Source organism: Coregonus lavaretus (assembly GCF_964263955.1).
Source record: "Coregonus lavaretus genome assembly, chromosome: 37".
NCBI classification, from domain to species: domain Eukaryota; kingdom Metazoa; phylum Chordata; class Actinopteri; order Salmoniformes; family Salmonidae; genus Coregonus; species Coregonus lavaretus.
Window position 1 is genome coordinate 5,178,760 of NC_140024.1, and position 27,787 is coordinate 5,206,546.

The following is a 27,787-nucleotide window of genomic DNA, read 5'->3' on the forward strand; positions in this document are numbered from 1 at the left end:
ATCTTGTTTGCTCATTGCACAATCACAACGTACAGTAGAATGCAGAGGGAAGGGTGCTTTGTCTGTGTAAATGTAGTTATATGGTTTTGATGATGTAGGGCTTGCCTAATATTCGAATAATTTATGTGAACAGGTGAAGTTGCGGTACGGTTTGTTTGGGTGGATTTTCTTGCAGGATATGCTTGCTTTTATCGCCTGTTGAGAAATATGATTGTAATAGGATTTGTTGACTGTCTCCTGTCAGCGACACCATTTCCCTCTGCATGTCACAGAGGCCTCTCCATGTGTATCTAAACTGTCTGTTTGTTGACTGACTTGTCATTCTCCCATCAGGGACACCATGTGGCGCGTGTTCACGGGGGCCCTGTTGGTGGAGGAGAAAGGCAGCCAGCTGCTGGCTGACCTGCGGGAGATCGAGTCCTGGGTCTACCGCCTCCTGCGCTCCCCGGTGCCCGTGGCGGGCCAACGGCGCGTAGATGTGGAGGTACTGCCCCACGAGATGCAGCCGGCACTCACCTTCGCCCTGCCCGACAACTCTCGCTTCTCCATGGTGGACTTCCCCCTGCACCTGCCGCTGGAGTTGCTGGGTGTGGACGCCTGCCTCATGGTGCTCAGCTGCATCCTGCTGGAGCACAAGGTGAGGGGAAAGGGCTGACGTTTTGAATAGAGTTTACCCTGGGATCTACTTAATGGCCGTGTTTGAGAGCTTTAAATCTGTGACTGAGCAGTCTGATCTACAAATCATAATAAGTAGTTATTTAGGATGCAAAGTGATTTGTAAATCAGTCAGTTGGTGCAGTCGGTGAAACAACTCTGGGCGTGTTCGACGTTACAGCCGACTTTAAAGGCAAGTCAAGACTGACTGATCTACAAATCACCTTGCATCATAAATAACTACGTCATATTATTTGTAGATCAGTCAGTCACAATTAACCCATGATACTTCAAGGTTTTGATGCTCTCGAACACAGCGTCTGCCTTGAATAAGGCTATTGCCCAGTCACAAATCAACCCATTGCCTCCTAGGTGTGTCAGTGGAATGAGTACTGTTGTGTGTGTCCCTGCCCTCAACAGCTACAGTGGGGAGAACAAGTATGATACACTGCCGATTTTGCAGGTTTTCCTACTTACAAAGCATGTAGAGGTCTGTAATTTTTATCATAGGTACACTTCAACTGTGAGAGATGGAATCTAAAACAAAAATCCATAAAATCACATTGTATGATTTTTAAGTAATTAATTTGCATTTTATTGCACGTCAATTCATAAAATTACTTATGTCATGCAATAAAATGCAAATGAATTACTTAAAAATCATACAATGTGATTTTATGGATTTTTGTTGTAGATTCCGTCTCTCACAGTTGAAGTGTACCTATGATAAAAATTACAGACCTCTACATGCTTTGTAAATAGGAAAACCTGCAAAATCGGCAGTGTATCAAATACTTGTTCTCCCCACTGTATACTGTATAGCAGACGCAGTAGGCTAGCCTATCTGACAAGGATAATGAAATGCATGTCAGTGTTGTAGCATGCCGCCAGCATTTTTCTACAATGCATTGTGATTGGTTGAGACACGTTCAAAGCCATACTAAAAAACCTGTTTAGTAAGGGGATAAGCCTATGATGCAAAAATGGGAAACTAGTTTTCTGTTCCATCTGAGAAATCCCTGCTCATCCTGTCCCATCAGCCCAGCCAGCCAATTCATTAGCTTGATCTCCACTGTAAAAGGCATCTAGACATTATTTCCCCTTGCTTCTAGCCTAACATTTGGTTAGCAACAACGGGGGTTTGTACAAAAGTTGCTGTCTGTCTCTTGACATTTGTAACATAGTTTCAATATTGAAATTCGATCTCCACTGTCCTATTGAGAATGAACGTGTCAGGACAAGACGGACATCTTTTCTCAGCCAGTCAAAATCATGAATCAGCAAAAATCTTATATACACAGAGAAATGTCAATAGAAAAAGGTAGTTTCGAAGCGCCGCTGAACAGGCATTTTACTTCTCTGTAAAGTAATGCAGCTTTTGAAGCGGGACTAACGTCCATCACTAGGCGACTAGAACTGTCAATCAAATAATCTCGAGCTGCCTGTGTGCAAACTGCCTGCGCACAAACCACTCTCTCCTAAAAAAGTACTTTAAAGTTTGTTAAATACCGTGACTTACTGAGACATTTAGTAGAAAGAAAACACATTTTCATCTAGGAATCGTTGGAACAAAGGAGACTGATTAGTTGTCATATTTCCGAGAACACTCGCATCTTTCATAGCTAGCTAGCGAGGGACGGAAAGAGAGGGGAGGGACACAGTATAGGCAGGTCGGCTACCAGGCAGACTGAGTCAGAACCGTGCACTAGGCCTATCTATCGGCAATCAAAGCTATGGAATGCTGTATTTTGCATTTTCTTGGCTTGTAATGTCGCGCAACTTCAGTAAAGCAGGGCCTATCATCAATGAATAGGCTAGGATATTGTACACTGAAGACTGAACACACACTTGCATCATTAGCGACGAGAAATATTAGGCGAGCCAGCTGTACTGAAAAATCAATAAAAAACGTTTCCCGTTAGGGGGTTTTCTAAACGTTAAGGAACCCAATATCATTTAAACGTTCTCACCTCTACTATATGTCCAACTCTTGATATTTAATCAAATGGCCAACTCAAAAGTTTTGTTCACAATCTCACAGGATTATTGAAGACCAAGTCCCACACTACCCATACACTGATTTTTATATATAGCAGGGATATTCAACTCCTTACCAGGTCCGGAGCCTGCTGTTTTTTCTGTTCTACCTGATAATGAATTGCACCCACCTGGTGTCCCAGGTCTAAATCAGTGCCTGATTAGTGTGGAACTTGCTTCGAGGTCCAGAGTTGAGTTTGAGGGATATATAGCATACTACTCTATACTCCTAAGCTAACATCCTGTGCTGTAAACTTATTTTAAACCCAACTCTTATCCAGTCACGGTTCTTAACCCACCCACCCACTTATACAGTCACTGCTGTTGCCCTCCTTGGGCTAAAGTCACCACTCTAATCATCACGCTCCCTTATTCAGTCCCCTTGTTTCACTGTCTGAACACCTGCAGTGACTACACTCTAGTCTACCCCCTTCCCTTTTACTGTAAGGACAATGTGTCAGGTTACCCTTGAAGGACCTCGTTTCGCTGTTCAAGCTTGGAAACATGCCCCTGTTGTACACTGAAAACAGCACCATATTTTGGGGTGTGTGTGGTTGTTTCAACAGCCACACAACTAGTCAATCCTACATCTTTTATTGTGAACGAATACAACTCTTTGGGAGAAAAATGAAGAAATCTTAAGATACTTTCTAGGATGGTGAAGTCATTGAATGTAATTGAATCTATCTTGTATGGAATAAACGGCATGTGATCACCTATGCCTAACAGTCTTCTGATGTATTTATTGTCCATTTACAATTGAGATGTTTAAATGCACTTCAAATAGTTTGTTTTGATTTGTGTCTTCCAGGTAGTCCTCCAGTCGCGGGACTACAATGCCCTGACCATGAGTGTCATGGCGTTTGTAGCCATGATCTACCCCCTGGAGTACATGTTCCCGGTCATTCCCCTACTGCCCACCTGCATGGCCTCCGCTGAACAGGTATGCCAATCAAACCAATGACTGCAGTACTGGTAGTTGTAGTACTATTAGGATAACAAATACAGGGCTTTTTAAAAGCTGGAACCAGAGGTTGTGGATGGATTTCTTTTAAAGGGATGCACTTCTACACACTTAAAAAAATAAATATATATACATATTAAGGAATTCCTGCACCCTAATTGATTGCCTTTGAAAGTTTCACAATTTTTTATTTGATTAATTTAGCAAATGTTATTGTCCATTGTCAGGGCATTTGTGATTGTAGTTGTAGAAGAAGAGATTAGTCCCTGTATTATGTTGGGAGTTTTACCTGGGAGTTGAATCCATGCCTGGTGAAGTTCTAGCTCCTCCTATTGGAGCTCTTCTTGCTTGTGTGCTGGTTTGATTTTGTCTGATCGTGACATCATTCTCCTTTGTAGCTTCTCCTCGCCCCCACCCCTTACATCATAGGTGTGCCTGCCAGCTTCTTCCTCTACAAATCAGATTTCAAAATGCCTGACGACGTGTGGCTCGTGGACCTGGACTGTAACAAGGTAAGTGCCCCAAAATGGAGGTGCGCTTCAGCGTCCCTGCCACGGTCTCTGCAGATCTATGCTATTCCTTCGCAGGTCTATGCTATTCTTTCGCTGATCTATGCTATTCCTTCGCAGGTCTATGCTATTCCTTCGCAGATCTATGCTATTCCTCTGCAGATCTATGCTATTCATCTGCTGATCAATGCTGTTCCCTACTCCATTTGAGTTCCATACAGCATTCTCTCTGATTGGGAGACATAGTCTAGACACTTGCTTGAGATGTCTTTATTTTCACTGCTAAATCCCTTTTGGGGTTCAGTTCTCTCATTGTGACAGATATTGTGTTAGGCTAGATATCGACTTTATGCAGGAGGAAGAAACCTAGCTCTTGTCATCCTCATTTCAGACTTGTGCAGAAACTTACTTCAACATAAAAGTCCTCCCACTCTATGAGACAGAGAGAGCGTCAGTGTTTTCAGTGCTAAAACACCCACCCACATCCCAGTCTGTCTTTCTAGGGGAAAACTCCTTCCCTCTCATCTAGCCTCCTGTAGCTCAGTTGGTAGAGCATGGCGCTTGCAACGGCAGGGTTGTGGGTTCGATTCTCACGGGGGGCCAGTATGAAAAATGTATGCACTCACTTATCTGTAAGTCGCTCTGGATAAGAGCGTCTGCTAAATGACAAAAAAAATTAAATAATCTACTATTTAGTAGGTAATGGTGACTGATGTATGCTTTCATCATTTGAAGGGGTATTTGTGTGCTCTAGTGAGTGTGAAGTGTACAATTTTACAATTTAAGCATGCTTTGTTGCTCCACAGGTCAAAGCACCCACCAATGCAGAGCACCTACCCCCTCTTCCCGAGCCAGAATCCACAGAACTCAAGAAACACCTGAAACAGGTAAATATAGCCTGTCGCAACATACCCGATAGCACTATTTTCAGTGGTTGTTCACTAAGCATGTATGTTAGCACTGCCAACAGTTAAACTCCGTTTATTTCTACCTCTTGTATTGCTTTATTACATAAACAAACCTGCAATATTACCGTATGTGTTATATTAACTATTTGTTTTCAAGTGAACACCTTCTATCAGCTTTAGATATGTTTCAAGAGAGGTTTGATGAATTGCGCCAGGCACATCAGTGTCCTTGTTCTCTTTCTGTGTTGTATGTACTAACTATGTATATAGTGTGGGAGCATTGTTGAGTTAAGCATTGTAATGTACTAATGAAAACAAGTATTTTTGTTTTGTTTTTTTCTCTCTTTTCTTTGCATGCGCTAGCTCTTGGAGGTAAAAGCAGATACTAGGTCTTACTCCCTGGGACCTCAGTAACAGCTGTAGCAGTAGAACTAACCAAATCCTCCAAGCCCAGAACCTCAAATAACAATACGTAGATTAGAAGCTGGTTCTGATTCATAAACCTCTTTCTCATGTTGTGAAATGCCAATCAAAGATTCCGCTGTAGTACCACATCACAGTTTACCACCTTGAATTATCAGTGAACATCAAGTAACCCCCACCCACCATCTTGACATCAAGCTATCATTAGTACATTTTGCCATTAACTATTCCTACCCAACATTGTCATCATCTAAGTTTTTGAATTTATTTGATTTTGAAAGTGCATATTAAGCACAAGATGCTTTATGAAGAAAAGTTAAATGACAAGAACAACAAAACATATACATCCACCACATTTGAACATTCTAGGCGTAATTCATCATCAACATTAAAATGCATCTCAACTCGTCACCAAATGTCATTCAGTGGTTGGTTTTTAAAATCCTAACCCAGTAACCCCAATTTGAATCCCCAATCATACCTCATCATGTTGAAAATCCCTGCATATCATAGTTGTTGATATGCTTTGAATCAGAACCAGTGCAGTATTTGTGTGTGATACACTTGGCCCTATCCCAGAGTGTGCGTGCGATTGATTAAGATAGACCTGTGTGTTGGCAGAGCCAAAACTCTGTTGTGGTAACAAGCCATTTGAGTGAAAAGATATGGGTAAAGGTGAGTTTTCATAGGTTCTATTGTTTTAAGGGTTAAAGAAGTCCTCAGCTCTCCAAAACAGTAACAAACAAGTGGTAGCTGGTAGGTCCTTGCAGTTCTGCACAGAGAATGGGTTAGTATACACTGAGTGTACAAAACATTAGGTACACCTTCCTAATATTGAGTTGCACCCCCTTTTGCCCTCAGAACAGCCTCAATTCATCGGGGCATGGACTCTACAAGGTGTCGAAAGCGTTCCGCAGGGATGCTGGGCCATGTTGACTCCAATGCTTCCCACAGTTGTCAAGTTGGCTGGATATCTTTTGGGTGGTGGACCATTCGTGAAAAACCCAGCAGCGTTGCAGTTCTTGACACACTCAAACCTGTGCGCCTGGCACCTACTACCATACCCCGTTCAAAGGCACTTAAATATTTTATCTTGCCCATTTACCCTCTGAATGGCACATACAGTGAGGGGAAAAAAGTATTTGATCCCCTGCTGATTTTGTACGTTTGCCCACTGACAAAGAAATTATCAGTCTATAATTTTAATGGTAGGTTTATTTGAACAGTGAGAGACAGAATAACAACAAAACAATCCAGAAAAACGCATGTCAAAAATGTTATAAATTGATTTGCATTTTAATGAGGGAAATAAGTATTTGACCCCCTCTCAATCAGAAAGATTCCTGGCTCCCAGGTGTCTCTTAAAGGGAGTGCTCCTAATCTCAGCTTGTTACCTGTATAAAAGACACCTGTCCACAGAAGCAATCAATCAATCAGATTCCAAACTCTCCACCATGGCCAAGACCAAAGAGGGACAAGATTGTAGACTTACACAAGGCTGGAATGGGCTACAAGACCATCGCCAAGCAGCTTGGTGAGAAGGTGACAACAGTTGGTGCGATTATTCGCAAATGGAAGAAACACAAAAGAACTGTCAATCTCCCTCTGCCTGGGGCTCCATGCAAGATCTCACCTCGTGGAGTTGCAATGATCATGAGAACGGTGAGGAATCAGCCCAGAACTACACAGGAGGATCTTGTCAATGATCTCAATGCAGCTGGGACCATAGTCACCAAGAAAACAATTGGTAACACACTACGCTGTGAAGGACTGAAATCCTGCAGCGCCCGCAAGGTCCCCCTGCTCAAGAAAGCACATATACAGGGCCGTCTGAAGTTTGCCAATGAACATCTGAATGATTCATAGTAGAACTGGGTGAAAGTGTTGTGGTCAGATGAGACCAAAATCGAGCTCTTTGGCATCAACTCAACTCGCCGTGTTTGGAGGAGGAGGAATGCTGCCTATGACCCCAAGAACACCATCCCCACCGTCAAACATGGAGGTGGAAACATTATGCTTTGGGGGTGTTTTTCTGCTAAGGGGACAACACAACTTCACCGCATCAAAGGGACGATGGACAGGGCCATGTACCGTCAAATCTTGGGTCGTGGATGGGTATTCCAGCATGACAATGACCCAAAACACACGGCCAATGCAACAAAGGAGTGGCTCAAGAAGAAGCACATTAAGGTCCTGGAGTGGCCTAGCCAGTCTCCAGACCTTAATCCCATAGAAAATCTGTGGAGGGAGCTGAAGGTTCGAGTTGCCAAGCGTCAGCCTCAAAACCTTAATGACTTTGAGAAGATCTGCAAAGAGGAGTGGAACAAAATCCCTCCTGAGATGTGTGCAAACCTGGTGGCCAACTACAAGAAACGTCTAACCTCTGTGATTGCCAACAAGGGTTTTGCCACCAAGTACTGTCATGTTTTGCAGAGGGGTCAAATACTTATTTCCCTCATTAAAATGCAAATCAATTTATAACATTTTTGACATGCATTTTTCTGGATTTTGTTGTTGTTATTCTGTCTCTCACTGTTCAAATAAACCTACCATTAAAATTATAGACTGATCATTTCTTTGTCAGTGGGCAAACGTACAAAATCAGCAGGGGATCAAATACTTATTTTCCTCACTGTACACAATCCATGTCTCAATTGTCTCAATGCTTAAAGATCCTTCTTTAACCTGTCTCCTCCCCTTCATCTACACTGATTTGAAGTGGATTTAACAAGTGACATCAATAAGGGATCATAGTTTTCACCTGGATTCACCTGGCCAGTCATGGAAAGAGCAGGTGTTTGTAATGTTTTGTACACTCAGTGTATGTCAGCATCTAACAGGTTAAGAGATGGGAGAATTTGAGTTGGGGGGTGTACGGACAGTGTAAACAAAAAGCCAAACGTTTTTTAAAATTATATTTTCGTTATTGTCAAGAGATCTGCTCCCTTCTGTGTCTCAGTATCACCTCCATCGTAGCCACTGGTTATCCTCCCAGTTGGTAACCATTGATCGTCTCTTCAGTGGCTAACTTGTGTTGGGTGTGGTGTGGTGCATTACTGTGTGTTGTTTTGTCGCACTCATGTTTGTTTGTGTGTGTGTCTCTCTCTCTCACTTGTCTCTGTCATGGTTTGATCTCTGTAAATGTGTTTGTTTTTCTTCCTCTCTATTTCATTCTCTCTCTCTCTCTTCTTCTCTACTTCATTCTCTCTCCCTCTTCTTCTCTACTTCATTCTCTCTCCCTCTTCTTCTCTACTTCATTCTCTCTCCCTCTTCTTCTCTACTTCATTCTCTCTCCCTCTTCTTCTCTACTTCATTCTCTCTCCCTCTTCTTCTCTACTTCATTCTCTCCCTCTTCTTCTCTACTTCATTCTCTCTCCCTCTTCTTCTCTACTTCATTCTCTCTCCCTCTTCTTCTCTACTTCATTCTCTCTCTCCTTCTCTACTTCATTCTCTCTCTCGTTCTCTGGCTATGTCCCAATTCTCTAAAACTGCACCTTTCACTTAGCTGAAAGGGCTGTATGTGAAAGCAACATGGAGGCATCTCCATCTCCCCACTAGCCCACTTATTGGCTAGTCAAGGTTCCCACGTTGCTTTCAAGCATCCTGTCCTTTCAGCAGTTTAGTAGTCAGGTTTGAGAGGAGATTAGGAAAGGAATCCATTTAAAGGGAATTGGACACACAGACTCCTATCTTGACCCTTTTTGTCATGTGTGGTTTCAATTCTGCTCAGCAATTGGTCAGCTCAGCCTTTTCATGTGATCCTCTTCCTGGCATCTCTCTTGTCCTCCTCCCCTTCCCTAGTGTCTGGTTAGGTTGACCGTGATCACCCAAAAGCAGATCTTCTCCTCTGACAATAAGGTTCCTAATTTCTCCTTCTGCGGAATGTGCCATGCTCCTTGCACGGATATTCTTCCTCACCAAACCTAAATATTTTTTGTTGTTGTTGCTTGTTATTTTTTCAGTTTTCTCAAGTGTCATACACTATTGTTGAGAAGTTGTAACAGACTGGCGGCATAGAGTGAGATTTTTGCAGACCCACCACTGGCTGCTTAGTTCTGGCTTGAGCATGCCTGAATGAATGCACATCTATCTTGTCATCAGTGAGTGTTCTTGTAATTAAACACAGTGGATATGGAGATTTTTGCTGACTGACCTGGCCATCAAACGATCCACTGTGCTAACATTGTGCAAAACCCTGAATGAGTCAGCAGTAATCCCAGAGTGCTAGTGAATTCCCTCTGCTGTTACTTCTTCCCTCAACCTCTCCCAAATGACAACTCCCATTTCAGGCATCTGCAAAAACATGCACTCCTCTGATTAATTTGCTGGGAAACAGGCTTCCTCATTTTGTCCCACACGCTCACCTGTCAGCTAATAACATAATCACATTGTGAGTCCTCCTAGCTTAGTCCTTGTGTTTTATTAATTATTTATTCTCACATGAGAACTTATATCATACAGACAAAAAATATAGGGTTAACCAAAAAGAATAAATGATAATAGTTGACTCATTGTTATCCAATGTTGAGGTCTCCGAACCCCTGTACTATACTATCTTGCACCATTTTGAACCCCAAACAGACAGTTCCACACTGGTACTAGTGAGACCATTCTGTTGCACTACCCTTCAGCTGATGCCTGAGGTGAGAGTGCCCCCTAGTGGGGCCACGACAGTGTGTTGATTAAAACCTTCGTCACCTCTACCTGCTCCAGGCCCTGGCCAGCATGAGTCTCAACACCCAGCCCATTCTGAACCTGGAGAAGTTCCAGGAGGGCCAGGAGTTACCCCTGCTCCCCCCCGGCCAGAACAAGGCGTCGCCCTCCTCCACCGAGTTCAACCCCCTCATCTACGGCAACGACGTGGACTCTGTGGATGTGGCCACCAGGCAAGGCTTGACAAAGTTTCTCTGTCCCTTTTTAAGTAGATCTCATATTATCCATGCAAGGCAATTTGTGAGGTTGGTTAAATTTTTTAACTTTGAGCCTAGCAGAATAATCCAGTCAGGACCTATACACTCCTCCATTTGATTTAGTCTGTGAATATTTTAGATATTTTATAGATATGAAGGGCTATTTACATATGCAAAATTTATGGATTGACCCCCGTTCCCACTTGAAATTCCTAAAATCTGAATTGGATATGACTCAACAGTCATAATGTCATGTGAAACTATGTTTCATTTGAGCCTCATATCAAATACAAATGTCTCTCGTATGTACATCTGATAAACAAGAAAGCTTTTTGAATTTAATTAAATATGACTAATTGAAGCGTTAACACACTCACCTTTCCTTCTTTCTCCAACAGGGTTGCCATGGTCCGGTTCTTCAACTCCCCCAACGTGCTCCAGGGTTTCCAGATGCACACACGCACGCTGCGCCTCTTCCCCCGGCCTGTGGTGGCATTTCAGGCCACGTCCTTCCTGGCCTCGCGGCCCCGCCGCTCAGGCTTCGCTGAGAAGCTGTCGCACACCCAGGCCGTGGAGTACTATGGCGAGTGGGCCCTCAACCCCACCAACCTGGCCTTTCAGAGGATCCACAACAGTAAGTCCCTTACCCTAGCCTACACACCTGCTGTACTGCATATACCATGCACTGACTGACAATTGGTGTATTTCTGTTTAGACCCGAACCATACTGTGCTAGCTTGGATATTTATAGTGTGAAGTAAAGTGTAGCCCTTTACACTCGTACCTGGATACGGGTTGAAAATGGCAGATTTGTGCACTAATTGTCTAAATTTTAACGTAGTGGCTGTACAGTAACATGCTATACATGAAGTTAAAGCTCTGGCTCTGTGCTTCACAGCGCTGTATGGGTTTTGACTGACAGACGTTCTGAACTTGAGCACCATGCGACTAGAAGTTGCCCCCATCCCTCCTGGTAATTGGGCAACTTTAGCACATTTTTGGTTGTCTCAGGGGAAATGCTGTAAATTAAGATCACTCAATGTATTTTGAAAGATGTGACGTTGAGGATTATAATAAATACCGCTTTGATGTCATAAAAGCAAGTCCAAATGTGCACTTCACATTTCCAAATCATAAAACTCATATAGGGTGTCAATGTTTATGGTCACTGTTTGATGTACAGTTACAAGATTACATGGCGTCATACCCTGGGTTGTTCTGATCAGATTAGTGCACCTGAATGCACTAATGCCTCCTTTCTATGTGCACCAAAATTATGATCTGTTTCTCGGAATTGACTTGTGAAAGCCTAACACTGTAAGATAGTATTTTATAACTTAACTAGTCATGTTGGCAATAGAACCAGCTTTCAAATCATGCCCATCTGACCCAGATTGCGATTTATAATGGACCGTTTTTGGATTGCGTAAACAACAACAGTAATTGTGTAATTGCAGGGTTGTGTTCCAAGCAAAATGACTACCAAGTGTTCTTGCTACAGTTCCTCAACGGCACAGCAGGAGAGCTCAAAAAAGTACCTTATAGTTGAAGACTCTTCTTTGAGTCATAAAAGTGCATTGAAATTGCTTAGCAACTGTGCAAACTTTAGAAAGGTGTGTGGCCACTTAGTCCTCTCACTCAAACCCTTGTCATTTTTTTGTCTTATGTTGCACCTACTCCACATTTTCCAGGAATAGTCTTATCATGTTATTGAATGTATCCAGAGTATTTACAAATGCGGCAAAAGTACAGTAAATGTAAAATGCACATGAAATCAACAGTGTAATGTTTGGATTCAGTCTTGTGTCAGGTGAACTGTTGTGTAATCACCTTTGGTCTAATAATCTTCCAATTATCTCCAAACTGTTCTCTTTCAATTGCTACCATTGTTACGTATATGCTTTTCCATTTCTTCTGTAAGAAACATTTCAATTTAGCCCTATCCATATAGGCCATTTTCCACGTGTGTAAAGGGATAAGTAAAAAGTGATTTATGCTATCAATTAATGCACTTTCTTTAGGTCAAATGTGAATATACACTCAGAGTACAAAACATTAGGAACACCTTCCTAATATTGAGTTGCACCCCCCTTTGCCCTCAGAACAGCCTCAATTCGTCGGGGCATGGACTCTACAAGGTATTCAAAGCGTTCCACAGGGATGCTGGCCCATGTTGATTCAAATGCTTCCCACAGTTGGCTGGATGTCCTTTGGGTGGTGGACCTTTCTTGATACACACAGCAAACTATTGAGTGTGGAAAACCCAGCAGCGTTGCAGTTCTTGACACAAACCGGTGTGCCTGGCACCTACTGCCATACCCCGTTCAAAGGCACTTAAATATTTTGTCTTGCCCATTCACTCTCTGAATGGCACACATACATACACAATCCATATCTCAATTGTCTCAAGGCTTAAAAATCCTTATTTAACCTATATCCTTCCCTTCATCTACACTGACTTGAAGTGGATTTAACAGGTGACATCAATAAGGGATCATAGCTTTCACCTGGATTCAACTTGTCAGCCTGTCATGGAAAGAACAGGTGTTCCTAATGTTTTGTGCACTCAGGTATATTTCTATGAGCGATACAGGCAGTTTGAAGGTTTTGTAGTGTTTCTGAGCGTACCTCTGTGTTCTGCAGACGTGTATGACCCATCTTTGATCGGAGACAAGGGCAAGTGGTACGCCCACCAGCTGCAGCCAGTGTTCTACCGCGTATACGACGGCAGCTCCCAGCTGGCCGAGGCTATGAGGGGACCCCTAGAGGATGAGGCCAACGACTCGGACCCCACAGACGACAGGTAAAAAACACAGACCCCTCCACGGTTGGAAGGTATAACGGTTCTTTGATACTACTGCTATAACATAATTGGCAAAATGTTAAATGAAAGATTTTTTCAGTGCCAGGTACTGTCAAAGGTCTAAAAGCACTTTTGCAATGTTGAAAACATGTTAGTGCTCCATTTAGCTGCATATAAAAACTAGATCTGAAGGGAGGTCCTTTCCAGTGTCTGATCTGTGAGTTCTCTGTGTATGTGTGCATCATGTGTGTTTGTGTGTGTGCAAGTGCGGCCGATGGAGACATTGCAGCAGAAGCAGCAGCATGGTAGGCTATAGAATGGAGATAGACAACACATTAGCCACTAGATGGCGAACTCTAAACATTAACTAGTAGATTTGCTAGTTAGCTCAATAGTTAGCTTGCTAGTCTTGCTAGAAATGATGTATCAGTTGAGGTTAATTTGAGTCTGAGATAAAGGTTTACTTAGCTTTTTTCAGTTAGCCTTCTGTAGACGTGTAAGGTGTCACCAAGATGGCGTCCGGGGTAATGCCACTCTGTTTTGTCTCTGTGGCAGTGACAGCGAGGCTGGCTACGATGACTCCAGCTCATCCTACTCGTCACTTGGAGACTTGGTGAGCGAAATGATCAAATGTGACATCCAAGGGGACACGCCAAGTAAGTATCTGTGCCATTTCACCAGGGCTGCATTTACACAGGAAACCAAATCTAATATTTTGCCCAGTTATTGGCAAAAGAGCTGATCTGATTGGTCAAAAGACCAATTTGCAAAAAAACAACAACAAAAAAGAATTGGGCTGCCTGTGTAATTGCAGCCCAAGAACCACCCAGCTTACACATACTTATTGTTATGACAAAAAACTGTCAGTTCCCCCTTATTATAATGACAATTGTTTATCTTGAAAAATGACAACCTAAAATGACCAATTCCTTTCAGAAACAGCCACTAGCTAAACATTTTGTTTTGTGACCCTTTGGTCATCAATACCAACTAATATCTGTCTTCTGGTGTTGTAGACCTGGATCCCCCTACCCACGCTGCACTGGGAGATGCCAGCGAAGTGGAGTTCCAGGACTTCCAGGAGTTCAAGGGAGGAGAGGGTCCCCTCCCCGAAGAGAAGGCACTGCCCGAGGGGGGCGACGGAGCTCCTGAACCTCTTGATGGACAAGCCCTTCGCTCGAGCTCCAGCACAACCGCCAGCTCCAGCCCAAGCACAATCATCCAGGGAGTCAACAATGTCAGTGAACCGCTCAATTTACACCAGTATAAAATTATGCAGTTAACACAATATATGTTTTTAGCAACTGACATTTTTGGCAACTGACGTTTGAATTTGTTCATAACTCTTAACCATGAGAACATAACAGCAATAATTATATATCTTTGCTTGAGATTGTCCTTTCTTCTTCCTCCTCACAAAGTGGCAATCTTGTGTATTTAGTATCAACCATTAGTGACCATTGATTGATGTTCATTGTGTCCAGGAGCAGGCTGAACCAGTGGAAATTGAGGCGTTGGCCAGTGCAGCTCTACAGAACTCTGTCCCGGGATTGGGTGCGCCGCCCTTCTCCAGACTTCCCCCAGACGCCGACCCGGTGGGACAAGCCAATAAGAAGGGCGAGTACGACAACCCTTACTTTGAGCCTCAGTATGGCTTCCCTGCTGAGGAGGACCCTGAGGCAGAAGACCAAGAGGAGACGTACACGCCCCGGTTCAACCAGAACCTCAATGGCAAGAAGTATGTTACAACACACCTACGCCATAACATTGTACACACAAACAAGCATCATAAGCCACACATTCTGAAAACGTTGTTTAAAAAAAAAAAAGGTGATGTATACATCTCTTAAATATACACACCCAATTAAGTCTCTCAGCTTCTGAATTCGGCATCTGTGATATGCCTCTGGTGTAGCAGTCGGAAAACTACGCTAACAGAACGTGACACCCCCCCAGACCTCTAACACTTTTTCTGCTCCACAGAGCCCAACGCCCCCTGAGGCCCAGCAGCCTAAAGCTGCCTGGAGAGTCGGACGGAGAGGGCGACTCCCGCAACAGTTCTCCAATCTCCAACAACAGCAGCGATGGCTTTGGGGGCCTCATGTCCTTTGCTAGTGAGTCTCCTCAACCAGGGTCTATTTCAGTTGTATGATAATCACAGATCTGAAAGGGCTGGATAGGTGACAGTTACACCTTATCCTCCAAAGCTGAGCTTTTTTGCCCTTCTGTTCATCTATCCTGTCCTATGAGATCTTTGAACACTGAAGGGGGAATGTGAAAGGGTTACCCAGCAGGCAATACTAGTTGCTGGTCTTCTCAATCAGGAAGACAACCAGAAATGTATAGTTTACAAAACAGAAATTGACTATTTGCCAGCTATGTACGGATTGAAATGGAACTTGACGTTGGGCTGCAAATCATCATGGGTATACTATAGGATGGTCAAATGTTGGTTTCTTTGCGAGACTTCATCAGTCATCAGCGACTCTCTCACAATCACTGCAGGTAATCTGTACAAGAACCACGGCACCAGCTTCAGCCTCTCCAACCTGTCTGTACCCAACAAGGGGGGCCTGAGGGAGAAGGCCGCTGGGACTGGGCCCTTCCCCAATCTCAAAGGTACAGTACTAATGCAGCCCTTTGCCCTGTTTTGTCCACCTTTCACGTTATCTGCACTCATCCTTTCTCTTTTTTTCTCTGACCTTTATCCATCTCATCTCCTTCTCCATTTCACTCACTGTGGCTGTATTCCATTTTTGTGCCCTACAGCAGATTGCATCAGGTTTGTCAGTTGAAGGTAGTAGAGGCAGGCTGTCTACTAAAACAATGCCCTTTCAAAGTACAAAGGGTTGTCATACAGCTCTTGCAGTGGTTATAAAGTATAAGTGTTTTTGTTTTGTCATGGGCATAACAAATTATAATATTTCGAGTGCAAAAATCACCAGAGTGCAAATTTCTACAATATTTTATACACTGTATCATGACTATGCTATTTATCTTGATAAGACACATTGAGCATAAGCTATTCCCATGTGAAGTCATCTTAATCATTTAAAGTAACTGTCCAGTGTTTGCAGATGTATTTTAAATATGACCTATAATTAATTACAATATGAGTGAAATAGATTTAATTCCATAAAAAAAAATAAGTATGTTCAAAAGCAGCTTATCTATGTTTGAATTATGTGGGCATACCCCAACTTCAGAATGGTGTTGGTGTATACCAGTCATTAAAACCGTTTTAGACCGCTGATTGGCCAGCTCAGCCAATGAGCCAACATGTCATGTTCTATGAGGAAATAGCAAGCATTATTTGAAACGGCAAGCATTTATGAAAATGTTTGACTTTGAGGTGGGGTTTTTGAAGTGTTTTTTTCTCCAATTTATGCTTTGTTAGCAACATTATTTGGGTATGAGTTAACAGACTATTTACTTTTAAAAGTAAGATTTTCACTGGACAGTTAGGCCTACTTTAACCTGATGTGGAGAAGGAAGGATAGTAGATGACATAATGATGTGTAACTCTGACTGACATGTTGAACTTCTTTAACGTCAGCATATTTCTTCCTCAGAGGCTGTTGCTTTGTTTGCACTAAGTAGAGTAGCCAGGAGTAGTATTGACGGTATGTCATGCTGAAATGTCTGGCAAGCCAGTTTAGGCTACACAGTGTAGCATTTATTCAACTTTATATTGTATATTTTTACCTTCTTTCCTTTTGCCTTTTCCCCTCTTAATTATTTTATTTTACAAAAATATAGAATATTTTAATTTTGACGTAGAGGAGGAAATTGAGGAAGGTTTGTAGAATTCTTTATTTTTATAATATTTTTTTATTTTTTAGAATGAATATACTTTCATTCTAAATGTTGTATTTGTCCCCCTCTGGACTGCCATGTTGATGTATGGCATTAGGTGGATATTGAGGACCTGACAAAAGTTAGCATTTTCTCTCAAGTACCCTGTTTTCAATGTTCCCAATCCCACATGGTTGCCTGAATGTTATGGGAACATTTGTGAGAGAAAATAAGAAATGCATGTGTTAAACTCAATAGCCCCACGCTGTTTGGGACAGCTGCCATAGCAAACCAACGTTTGTTTCTTATTTCCTTTGATGATGATTTGTTTTGTCTTGACTGTTCAGATGACAGCCCGGCTAGTCCGGGTAGCCCGGGTCCAGACAGTCCGGGTATGTTATTGTCTGGTGTGGTAGTTTGTTTTACCCTACAACTAGCTCCATCTTTGACTCTTATTCAACCCTACCTATCTGAGTCCATATTACTCAGGTTGCATACTAGGAGTTATCTGTATTTTCATTCATGTATATCCATATCCTTCCCTTTGTTTCCTTGTTATTCTGCTCTGTTTTGTGGGAGTCTGATGCGCTATGATGCACACATTTATAGATGACAGATCTCTTAATTTGCATACATATTATCCCCTTTTTATGTGGCATTTTCACTGGAATTTGGTGTTTTTCCTCATGGTTTCCCGGCAGAGTTGGGGTCAAGTCCGTTTTCAATTCCACTCAATATTTGAGGATGAATTGACATTCAGTTCCTGAATGGCAAATTACCCATCGCTTTCTACGAGGATTTTTCATTTCATCGATTGAAGTTCAATTGATTACCCAAGTGGACTGGAATTTAAATTAAACTGACATGACACCTGATCTCCTTGCTCTGTGCCGTCTGTTGCCTTGCTTGCTCGCTTGTTCGGTGGCTCTCCATCGTTCTTGTGTGTTCTCCGGCTGAGGTCTCTGTGGTCAGAGGGCCCATAAACTTGTGCTCTTCTGGACATAGACACTTAAAATTGGCAAATGCTTTCTCCCACCCCTAGATGGTATAAAAATATATAGGGATCCTAACAAAAGTAGCCTAAATCACCACATGTAAGATTGGTCATGACATTTCATGGCTATAACCTTTTTGAGGTTAAGTCACAACAAAAATGTGCAGACCCTTCCTTGGTCTGTCTCCCTCATTCTTTCCTTTTCTCCCACTCTCTATTTTCTGCTCTCTTTGTGCACTCGGTCAGTGTGTTGCTGTGCATGTGTGTTGTGGGTTGATGTTCAGACTGGTTCGGTCTGGGCCGGTGTCCCTCTCTGTCCCTCTTTCCACTTCTCTGCACTAATTCTGGGTTTTGTGTCCAGTATTTGGACTAAATTCTCTAATGGAGATAATTACAGAGGCCGGCCCGGGGAGCGGAGAAGGTGGGTTCCGCCCTTTTAAACTGTGTGGGCTGCATGCTTCTCCTAGCCAGTCAACTACATCTCCCAGGATCCTCCTCGCTCACCCTCCTCTGTCACCTGACATGCACCATCGAGAGATCATTCATCGTCATGCATCGAGTCTGTCCTGTTGTCTTTCACCATCCTTCACCATCCACAGTGACTGTTGCCCCAATCACTAACCTTTGCAGAGTCACTCCACCCATCCACACGTCTTTGTATTAGTTTGGGTTGGGCCCTCACAATCTTAGCTTGTTAGAAGCTGTGCAACCCATATTAACAATTGCCAAGGTGATGCCATTCATTTTTTTTTGGTGCGAACCAAAGTCTCTGCATTCCACAGTATTGTATGGGACCTGACAAGATGTTGATTCGAGTTGGTCAACATCAGCTTTCCCATTATTGTCCAAGCCACCTCTTTGGTCTCACACATACACACCTAGACCTCCCATCACCTTGCCAGTGGAGGCATGCCTTAGCCAATCAAAACTGCTACCCTGTAGGTAAGGCATGACATCATTCTTCCAGTGCTGTGAGTTAGAGTTTTAAACACTGTTTCATTGATAATTGAATTAAGGAGAGCAGTCTCGCAGCACTAAGAGTGCTGTTCTGTCTTAATTCCTAAACTCATAGTCACCGGTTTTGATTGGAGTTGTCATTGGACACTTAGTTGGCTTTGTGGTTACTGAGCTTCTGTAGCAGTACCACAGTGATCAAATGGAATGGAATTATTTGAAGTGCTGTGATGCATGTTGTACAACTAATGGATGATATTTTGGAAAATGTGGGGCAAAATGGCATCGTTGTCAGGTGAGGTCTTTGGTAACATGCGGTCATAGAGCCTACGCAATGCCATGACAAAATCGGATATACCGGTAACAGCCGATGTCTGTTTATGACAAGGACCCAATACATTTTTGGTGGATGTATTTATTTGTATCCTCACTTTCAAGACATTACCTTTAGCCTAAATGTTCAAAGTGTCAAACAGGCTACCCGCTGGGCAAAAACTGGTTGAATCAACATTGTTTCCACGTCATTAAAAGGTGTGATGTGGAAAACTGATTGGATTTGCAAAAAGTCATCAACGTAAGGGAATCTAAATGTTCTGTTGATTTCACGTTTAATTCACGTTAGTTGACAACTCAACCAAATGTAAATCAAAAATAGACGTTGAACTGAGGTCTGCCCAGTGGGTAAGCTATGTAGGCGCAACAATATTATAATCAGTTTGATAATAATATTGTTCACAGGCCCAATCCCTGCAAGTGATCCACCACACTTTTGTATTTCATTGCACTGTGTGTTCATGAGTGTCTGTCTAACTGTACAAGGTGACTAACAGTATGAACACTACAGTGTGTATCTTTCCGTTAGCCGTGTGTGTGTGTGTGATTGTCGACCCATCTTAATTTTTCGTTCTTTTTCTGCATGACACATAACTTGTCTGTCTTGTTGCCATGCAGATCCCGCTCCAATCTGACCTCACCTCTGTTCTCTGCTAATGTGTGATGCCAAAAACACAGTGCCATGTTGACTCCTTCTGTGTGACGTCCCATTTGATCTGTCCCTCACCTTTAGTGTCTGAATATGAAACCTGTAGCTCAGCTAGTCAATAGCTAGTGTCCCTGCCACCGAAAATTGATGTGTGTGTCTTTTTATGTATGCAGGATGTGTCCCATCTTCATTGTCTATTAGTCTTTGATGTGGTTATCTAATTAGTACATCGTAGACTATGTGATTTGGGGGCTTTGTAGTGAAATGTATAAGCACCTCCTTTATCAAGTCAACTGGTATTTCTGTTTGTATGTCTCTGACTTGTCGTTGGTTATGGTTTTCTGTGTTTCCATGGTATTTACTGTGGAGACCTCACTGTTTATATGGCTCCTGCAGGAGGAGCCCGCGGTCCCCCCAGGGCCCTCGTTGACCAGAAGTCGTCAGTCATTAAGCACAGTCCCACGGTCAAGAGAGAGTCCCCCTCGCCCCAGGGTCGTGCCAACAACACCAGGTAACAGACCCCTATGAGACTGTATTACCAGGACATTGCTGTCATGGCATTCTTTGACAACTCACGCTGACTGACATATTTGAATTAGTTTACCACCTTCATGGCATAATGTCTTCATGGTATAATGTTGGCCATCAAAAACAAAAGCTGGTTGTCATAAACTTTCTTGCCAATACAGTGGGGAAAAAAAGTATTTAGTCAGCCACCAATTGTGCAAGTTCTCCCACTTAAAAAGCTGAGAGAGGCCTGTCATTTTCATCATAGGTACACGTCAACTATGACAGACAAAATGAGATTTTTTTTCTCCAGAAAATCACATTGTAGGATTTTTTATGAATTTATTTGCAAATTATGGTGGAAAATAAGTATTTGGTCAAGAACAAAAGTTTCTCAATACTTTGTTATATACCCTTTGTTGGCAATGACACAGGTCAAACGTTTACTGTAAGTCTTCACAAGGTTTTCACACACTGTTGCTGGTATTTTGGCCCATTCCTCCATGCAGATCTCCTCTAGAGCAGTGATGTTTTGGGGCTGTCGCTGGGCAACACGGACTTTCAACTCCCTCCAAAGATTTTCTATGGGGTTGAGATCTGGAGACTGGCTAGGCCACTCCAGGACCTTGAAATGCTTCTTACGAAGCCACTCCTTCGTTGCCCGGGCGGTGTGTTTGGGATCATTGTCATGCTGAAAGACCCAGCCACGTTTCATCTTCAATGCCCTTGTTGATGGAAGGAGGTTTTCACTCAAAATCTCACGATACATGGCCCCATTCATTCTTTCCTTTACACGGATCAGTCGTCCTGGTCCCTTTGCAGAAAAACAGCCCCAAAGCATGATGTTTCCACCCCCATGCTTCACAGTAGGTATGGTGTTTTTTGGATGCAACTCAGCATTCTTTGTCCTCCAAACACGACGAGTTGAGTTTTTACCAAAAAGTTATATTTTGGTTTCATCTGACCATATGACATTCTCCCAATCATCTTCTGGATCATCCAAATGCACTCTAGCAAACTTCAGACGGGCATGGACATGTTCTGGCTTAAGAAGGGGGACACGTCTGGCAGTGCAGGATTTGAGTCCCTGGCGGCGTAGTGTGTTACTGATGGTAGGCTTTGTTACTTTGGTCCCAGCTCTCTGCAGGTCATTCACTAGGTCCCCCCGTGTGGTTCTGGGATTTTTGCTCACCGTTCTTGTGATCATTTTGACCCCACGGGGTGAGATCTTACGTGGAGCCCCAGATCGAGGGAGATTATCAGTGGTCTTGTATATCTTCCATTTCCTAATAATTGCTCCCACAGTTGATTTCTTCAAACCAAGCTGCTTACCTATTGCAGATTCAGTCTTCCCAGCCTGGTGCAGGTCTACAATTTTGTTTCTGGTGTCCTTTGACAGCTCTTTGGTCTTGGCCATAGTGGAGTTTGGAGTGTGACTGTTTGAGGTTGTGGACAGGTGTCTTTTATACTGATAACAAGTTCAAACAGGTGCCATTAATACAGGTAACGAGTGGAGGACAGAGGAGCCTCTTAAAGAATAAGTTACAGGTATGTGAGAGCCAGAAATCTTGCTTGTTTGTAGGTGACCAAATACTTATTTTCCACCATAATTTGCAAATAGATTCATAAAAAATCCTACAATGTGATTTTCTGGGAAAAAAAATCTAAATTTGTCTGTCATAGTTGACATGTACCTATGATGAAAATTACAGGCCTCTCTCATCTTTTTAAGTGGGAGAACTTGCACAATTGGTGGCTGACTAAATACTTTTTTCCCCCACTGTATAATGTCAAATGACAGACCTGGATAGGTGATATATCAATCCCCTTTAGGAGAAGGGTTGTCTAATTTAAGAGCCAATGGTGACATATACAAAAAGGGGAGTGTGATCGGAGTGACTGAACCAGAGCTGTGTCTGTCCCAGTGAGAACCAGCAGTTCCTGAAGGAGGTGGTGCAGAGTGTGCTGGAGGGCCAAGGCGTGGGCTGGCTCAACATGAAGAAGGTGCGCCGCCTGCTGGAGAACGAGCAGCTGCGCGTCTTCGTGCTGAGCAAGCTGAACCGGACTGTCCAGTCAGAGGAGGATGTCAGGCAGGAGGTCATCCGTGATGTGGTGAGTGGCTCCACCCACCCAGGTGGGGAGAAAGGAACGGGGCAAGAGAGGGAGAGAAATAACATTTAATTATGTGTTTTTTAACCTTGGTTTTGAATTAAAGCTGAATAACAGCTTACAATTAAACTGTGTGTGTGTGGTGTACTCTTCAGGAGATTAGCAGGAAGGTGTACAAGGGCATGTTAGACATACTGAAGTGCACCGTTTCTAGTCTGGAACACTCGTACACCAATGCCGGGCTTGGAGGCATGGCCAGCGTCTTCGTTCTGCTGGAAATAGCACGCACCCACTACCAAACCAAAGGTAACGTTCAGAAAACCTATACTCCACTGAAAGTGTCAACATTTTCTCTCAAAGGACACATTCAATCAGCATGTCATGCCCCCTCCCAAAACTATGACTTAACTATTTCCTCTGAAAAAATGAAAGGTACTGATGCTTGATTCTTGTTTGAAACCAAAGAAGTGCTTAACAGCGTTTCATATACTCCACTTATTTAAAGGCAACATAAGTATTATCTAGGAAAAGGAGTGCAATCTGGATAATTTCTGTGTCCATTTTCCTTTTTATCAACTCATTTGAAAGGTAAGCAATATGTTTTTACAGCAGTGAGTTCTGGTTCAATCTCTGAGTCAGTACCACCAACGCATGCGTCATTTTTAGGTGACTTTGCAGTTTAATTAAGCATTCACCGAGCGAATTTGGGTCATAAGAGCAGAAGACAAACAACTAGGGATGTGACAAACGATAACAACATTTAATACAATTCCACTCAAATTCACAATGCAGTTTCGCTGCTGCCAGCAACGGGTTTGGATCTCGGTGCGTCCCTTTCAGATCTTTAAGCATTGCGCCTCTACTACCATTACTATACCTCAATTCCACCTTGCAAAGTTTGCATTTAACTTCTCAAAGTATTGCCATACAGGACTTTGCTGCTGTCGCTTGCCTTTCTCTGCCATTTTTCCAACTGTTAATGATGATGACGTAGTGGTGGAGAGTCGACTCCAAAATACTTGATTCCTCGACTCCTTGCATGTCGACTCCCATTTCTAAGTGTTAAGATTAAATTCCGCTAGGAATCGACTCCTAAGATTCAGTATTTTTGGAACGGAAGAGACTGATTAGTTGCCGTACTTCCGAGAATAATCTTCTTCTTCTTCAATGAGGTTTAACGGCGGTTGGCATCCAATTTGTTGCATTACCGCCACCTACTAGACTGGAGTACAACTCCCTTATATTTTGCTTGAAAAATAAAATAAATAAATACCCTACCATCTAACACTACACTCACAAATTCAAAATTATTATTAATAATTAACACCACCCTTCTCTACTATTTAAATATATTTATTCCTACCTCATGCCCTCAACCTGAAATTATGGGACATCACCACTTATCACTCCCTGTAACTCTTCTGACATCAAGTCTCGCACACCCAAATACCTCTCTGCATCTGCCACCACAACCTCAATTTTCTTCGACTTACGTTCCATCCCTGCAGTACAATTAATAACCATTGCTATGAACGCTAAATATCCCTCTGTACTGGTACATTTCTACTACTCTCACCACCTCTTGCTCTACTTAATTCACTGCCTTAGCATATGACAACTTCTTCACTACTCTTACCCTGGAAACCGTAACCTGCTTCTCTCGCACTGGACATTTCTGATCCCCAGCCCCATGGCCACCCTACAATTAGCACATACCACCACTTTCCCCAATGCTACACATTCCTTTGTCTCATGCCCTTCTGCACACTTCTCACACCTTGGAACCTCCCTCCTACATACTGCTGTCACATGCCCATAAGTTTGACACCTGTAACATCGTAATGTATTCGGCACATAAGCTCATACAGGATAACTTATATATCCTAACTTCACTTTGTCAGGCAAAGACTCAACTTCAAAACTCAAAAGAACAGACAATGACTCTTCTGTTTCCCCACTCTCGCCACCCTGTTTGCGTCGCACCAAACAACGAGCATCACAAACACCGGGAATCTTCCCCTTCAGTTGGTCAACTTTTACATTTACTGCTACCCCAGTAATCACTCCTTTCAATGGCGCCCTTTTCTTGAGAGCGAAACAATTCACAATTCTTTCCCCCATTTGTTTAACTCTGAGCGCCTTCTCCCTCTGCCCAACAGAAACACAAACAATTATCACTAGACCACTTCTGGTTACCCTACTTCCGAGAATACAAACATTCGCATCATTCTTAGCTAGCTAGCGAGAGACGGAGAGAGAGGGGAGGGACATAGTATAGGCAGGTCTGTTACCAGGCAGACAGTCAGAACCGTGCACTATGCCTATCTATCTGCAATCAAAAGCTGTATCTCAAAATGTCTTGGCTTACAATGTCTCGCAACTTCAGTAAAGCAGGGCCTATCATCAATGAATAGGCTAGGATATTCTACACGCGACAGACCGAAGACTGAACGCACACTCACATCATTAGCGAAGAGAAACAGCAGGGGTGTGTGTAATATTTAGTCCAAATAGTTGTAAAACTTTTTGCAACTAAAACAAGTTTCTATTGGACAAATGCAAGTAGTTCCCTCCCTGTAATGAATACACCCCAGGTGAGCCAGCGTGATGGAGAGCGAGGAGGGGGCAGGCAGAAAAAAACGTGTGTATAGACGGATTGGTTGTTTAGCAACAACACCGATGCGTGCGCAACTATGGGGCAAAACAGACAGGGTTGGCTTACATTGTTGACATGTAAACTATATTTCGTCTCCAATGTTTATTGAAAACATAAGTACATTTGCACAACGAGCACTTGTTGTCTCTCAAATACATCTTTACAGTTGTTGATTAGCTAGCTAGTGAATTTTTGCCATATTAGCATTGACATGAAATCAGTCAAAATAACTCAAAACAAGACATGGTATCAAGAACAAGATTAAACTAGCTGAAATGAGTCACTTACGATTCCCCACATGGCAGTTTCTTGTCAGTGTTGGTAGCTATCTGGCTATCCAGAATCACAATTCACGGACTTCTGCCGCACTGACGTATGCGCATGGTTTTTGTGACATTGTCAGCTAACCCATCTATATGTCTTGGTAATCTGTCTTGCATGGCTCGCAAAGTCACCAAAGTAGCCTAAAGTTCTATTTAAATTACACAACTTTTCTAGTTGGGCTATAACACGGAAAATAGTATGTTTTGTGATAACTGCACCGCTATTTTAATTTTGTGGGGGAAAACATCAAAACATGTTTTTTCGATTTTGGGATTTTTCTTAATGTTAAGGATCCCAATTTCGTTTTAGCATTTTAAACGTTCACACCCCTACAAACAACCGTCTATTCTAACTTTCAAACCTCCCACTGCAACTCTACACTGTTTCTTTCTTCTCCCGCTACTATCTCTTTCCCTTCTTCCCTATTCTTCTCCCTTTTTCCTCCTTGGTGGCCCCAGTAGACCCAGAGAAGCGCAAGCGGAGCCCCAGTGACGCTGCAAGCAGCCCGGGCAGCAAGGAGAGCCCGTCTGCCCGCATGGAGGGCACCAGGCCCCCGGGGCTCCTCCTGGTGCCCCGTCTCCAACTGCCGCACCCCACCTCGGGGGGCAAAGGCACCCACCACTTTGACACCCGGAGTCTGAACGAGGAGAATTTTATTGCCTCCATTGGTGTGTACCCCACCCCATCCCCCCTTGCATGCGCTCTGAGAGCACCCCTTGCCCCCCTTGCTCACCAGTCTAAACCCTGCCCTACCCCTTGACCCACCTCTCTCCAACCAGGCAACAAGGGGAGTGCTTTCCCCTTCCTTAGAAAAAGAGCCCCTTATGATATTCCATTCACTTTGACCCACACCAGTGATGCAAATGGTCAGCATTTAAAGCTGTAAAACTCTGAAATATATTTAGAAAATACATTATGCTGGTTTGCCATAATATTTGCACATCATGCAACTCCAACCAAATTTGACAAATAACCACATTTGAATTCCAGATCTGGCCTTGAGCGGTGTAGGCGTGTGTGAAATATTGCATTGAGCCCACCCCCACCAGCCTGGATGTGTTGTGTCCCTCCCCACCCTTCTCTGAATGTTGAGCGCCCCTGTTTGCCACCTCTTGTGGAGTCCTCCTTTGTTTGCCTTCTAGCACCTTGACTGTGCATGTCTTCGTTTTCCGTTGTCTTCTCGAAACTCCAAATCTGCAGTATTGTGCTAAGGAGTCTGAAGACCTGTCTCTGCCTTTACTGCAGGTTTCCTTAAAGCGTGCTGTACAAGTAGCAACTCTCTCAGCTCTAGCATGGAGGGTGGAGCGTCACTCCCCAGTAAACAGGCCCAAGGAAGAGACAAATTTCATGCTCACTGTTAGCAAGCCACGGTTGCCGTTTAGCTTGGGGATAGGGTTAATTAACACTGAACATCGTGGAAAAGGAGCGAAGCATTGCTTCTCCTTTCGACCACCATTCTACTATCTCAAATGTTACTTTGGGTCTGTATACAGGGGACAGATTCACCCAACTCCCTCAATCTCCCTACCTACCAACCTACCCTCACTTCACCAGCCCCTTTTCTCTCTTTGGGAAGATGCAGCTTCAATTCTACGGAATGTCTTTTTGAGACTTGCACCCCTGCTTCTGCAACAGCTCCATTCCACCTGCTGGCTAGCTGGCTGGCCACTCCACCCCCATTCCATGCCCTTCACCAAGCCCTGCTGCCTCTGTCACCCTGGTTCTGGAGAGCCACACACTGCTAGCCAATAACTTAACTTCTCGGTCACATACATTTTTAAAGGAACCCCAGTATTCCCCCTTGTGTGGTTCTCCAGGACTATGGTCCAGGAGTGTTGGGTGTGTTGTAATGTCACACCTCAGTAGCAGTAAATGGCAATGGAACTCTGCATACAGGGAATTATGTCATAGTGTTCCATATTGCCAAGCTGAAATGTGACTACTCTCAGACGTTACAAAACATCCTCAATTGTTAAAATAACAGATTTTTTTTTTATGCTTAATTTTGTTTTATGTTATGATTTATCTAATGCTCATCCTCCATACCTGCCTACTCAACCAGCTCTCTGACACTCTCTCTGTCTTTCTCTCCTTGCTTGCAATGCATCTTGGGTAGAATTGTGGAGCAGGCACCATGAAAAGGATAAGCAAAAAGCTATGGAAAAACAACAGAGTAAGATACTTCTCACACACAAAAAAAGACTGGGGTATTGCATAACTGCCAGCTCTTAACATTTCCACGCCCTTCTCCCCACCTT

The 27,787-nt window shown here is 43.2% G+C and overlaps 1 protein-coding gene across 1 annotated transcript in view; it reads left to right on the plus strand.

Annotated features, from left to right (window-relative positions):
* LOC311111286 (MAP kinase-activating death domain protein-like) overlaps positions 1–27,787 on the plus strand; it is an 81,317-nt gene that overhangs the window by 33,127 nt on the left and 20,403 nt on the right. Inside the window, exons 4-19 of the mRNA XM_084154001.1 lie at positions 334–637; positions 3,503–3,634; positions 4,054–4,167; positions 4,971–5,051; positions 10,209–10,381; positions 10,804–11,039; positions 13,049–13,208; positions 13,764–13,864; positions 14,225–14,445; positions 14,693–14,946; positions 15,192–15,322; positions 15,714–15,827; positions 20,330–20,444; positions 22,366–22,552; positions 22,705–22,855; positions 25,991–26,197. Of these exons, the coding sequence (XP_084010127.1) occupies positions 334–637; positions 3,503–3,634; positions 4,054–4,167; positions 4,971–5,051; positions 10,209–10,381; positions 10,804–11,039; positions 13,049–13,208; positions 13,764–13,864; positions 14,225–14,445; positions 14,693–14,946; positions 15,192–15,322; positions 15,714–15,827; positions 20,330–20,444; positions 22,366–22,552; positions 22,705–22,855; positions 25,991–26,197 (2,681 nt within the window). The remainder of the gene's footprint in view (positions 1–333; positions 638–3,502; positions 3,635–4,053; positions 4,168–4,970; positions 5,052–10,208; positions 10,382–10,803; positions 11,040–13,048; positions 13,209–13,763; positions 13,865–14,224; positions 14,446–14,692; positions 14,947–15,191; positions 15,323–15,713; positions 15,828–20,329; positions 20,445–22,365; positions 22,553–22,704; positions 22,856–25,990; positions 26,198–27,787) is intronic.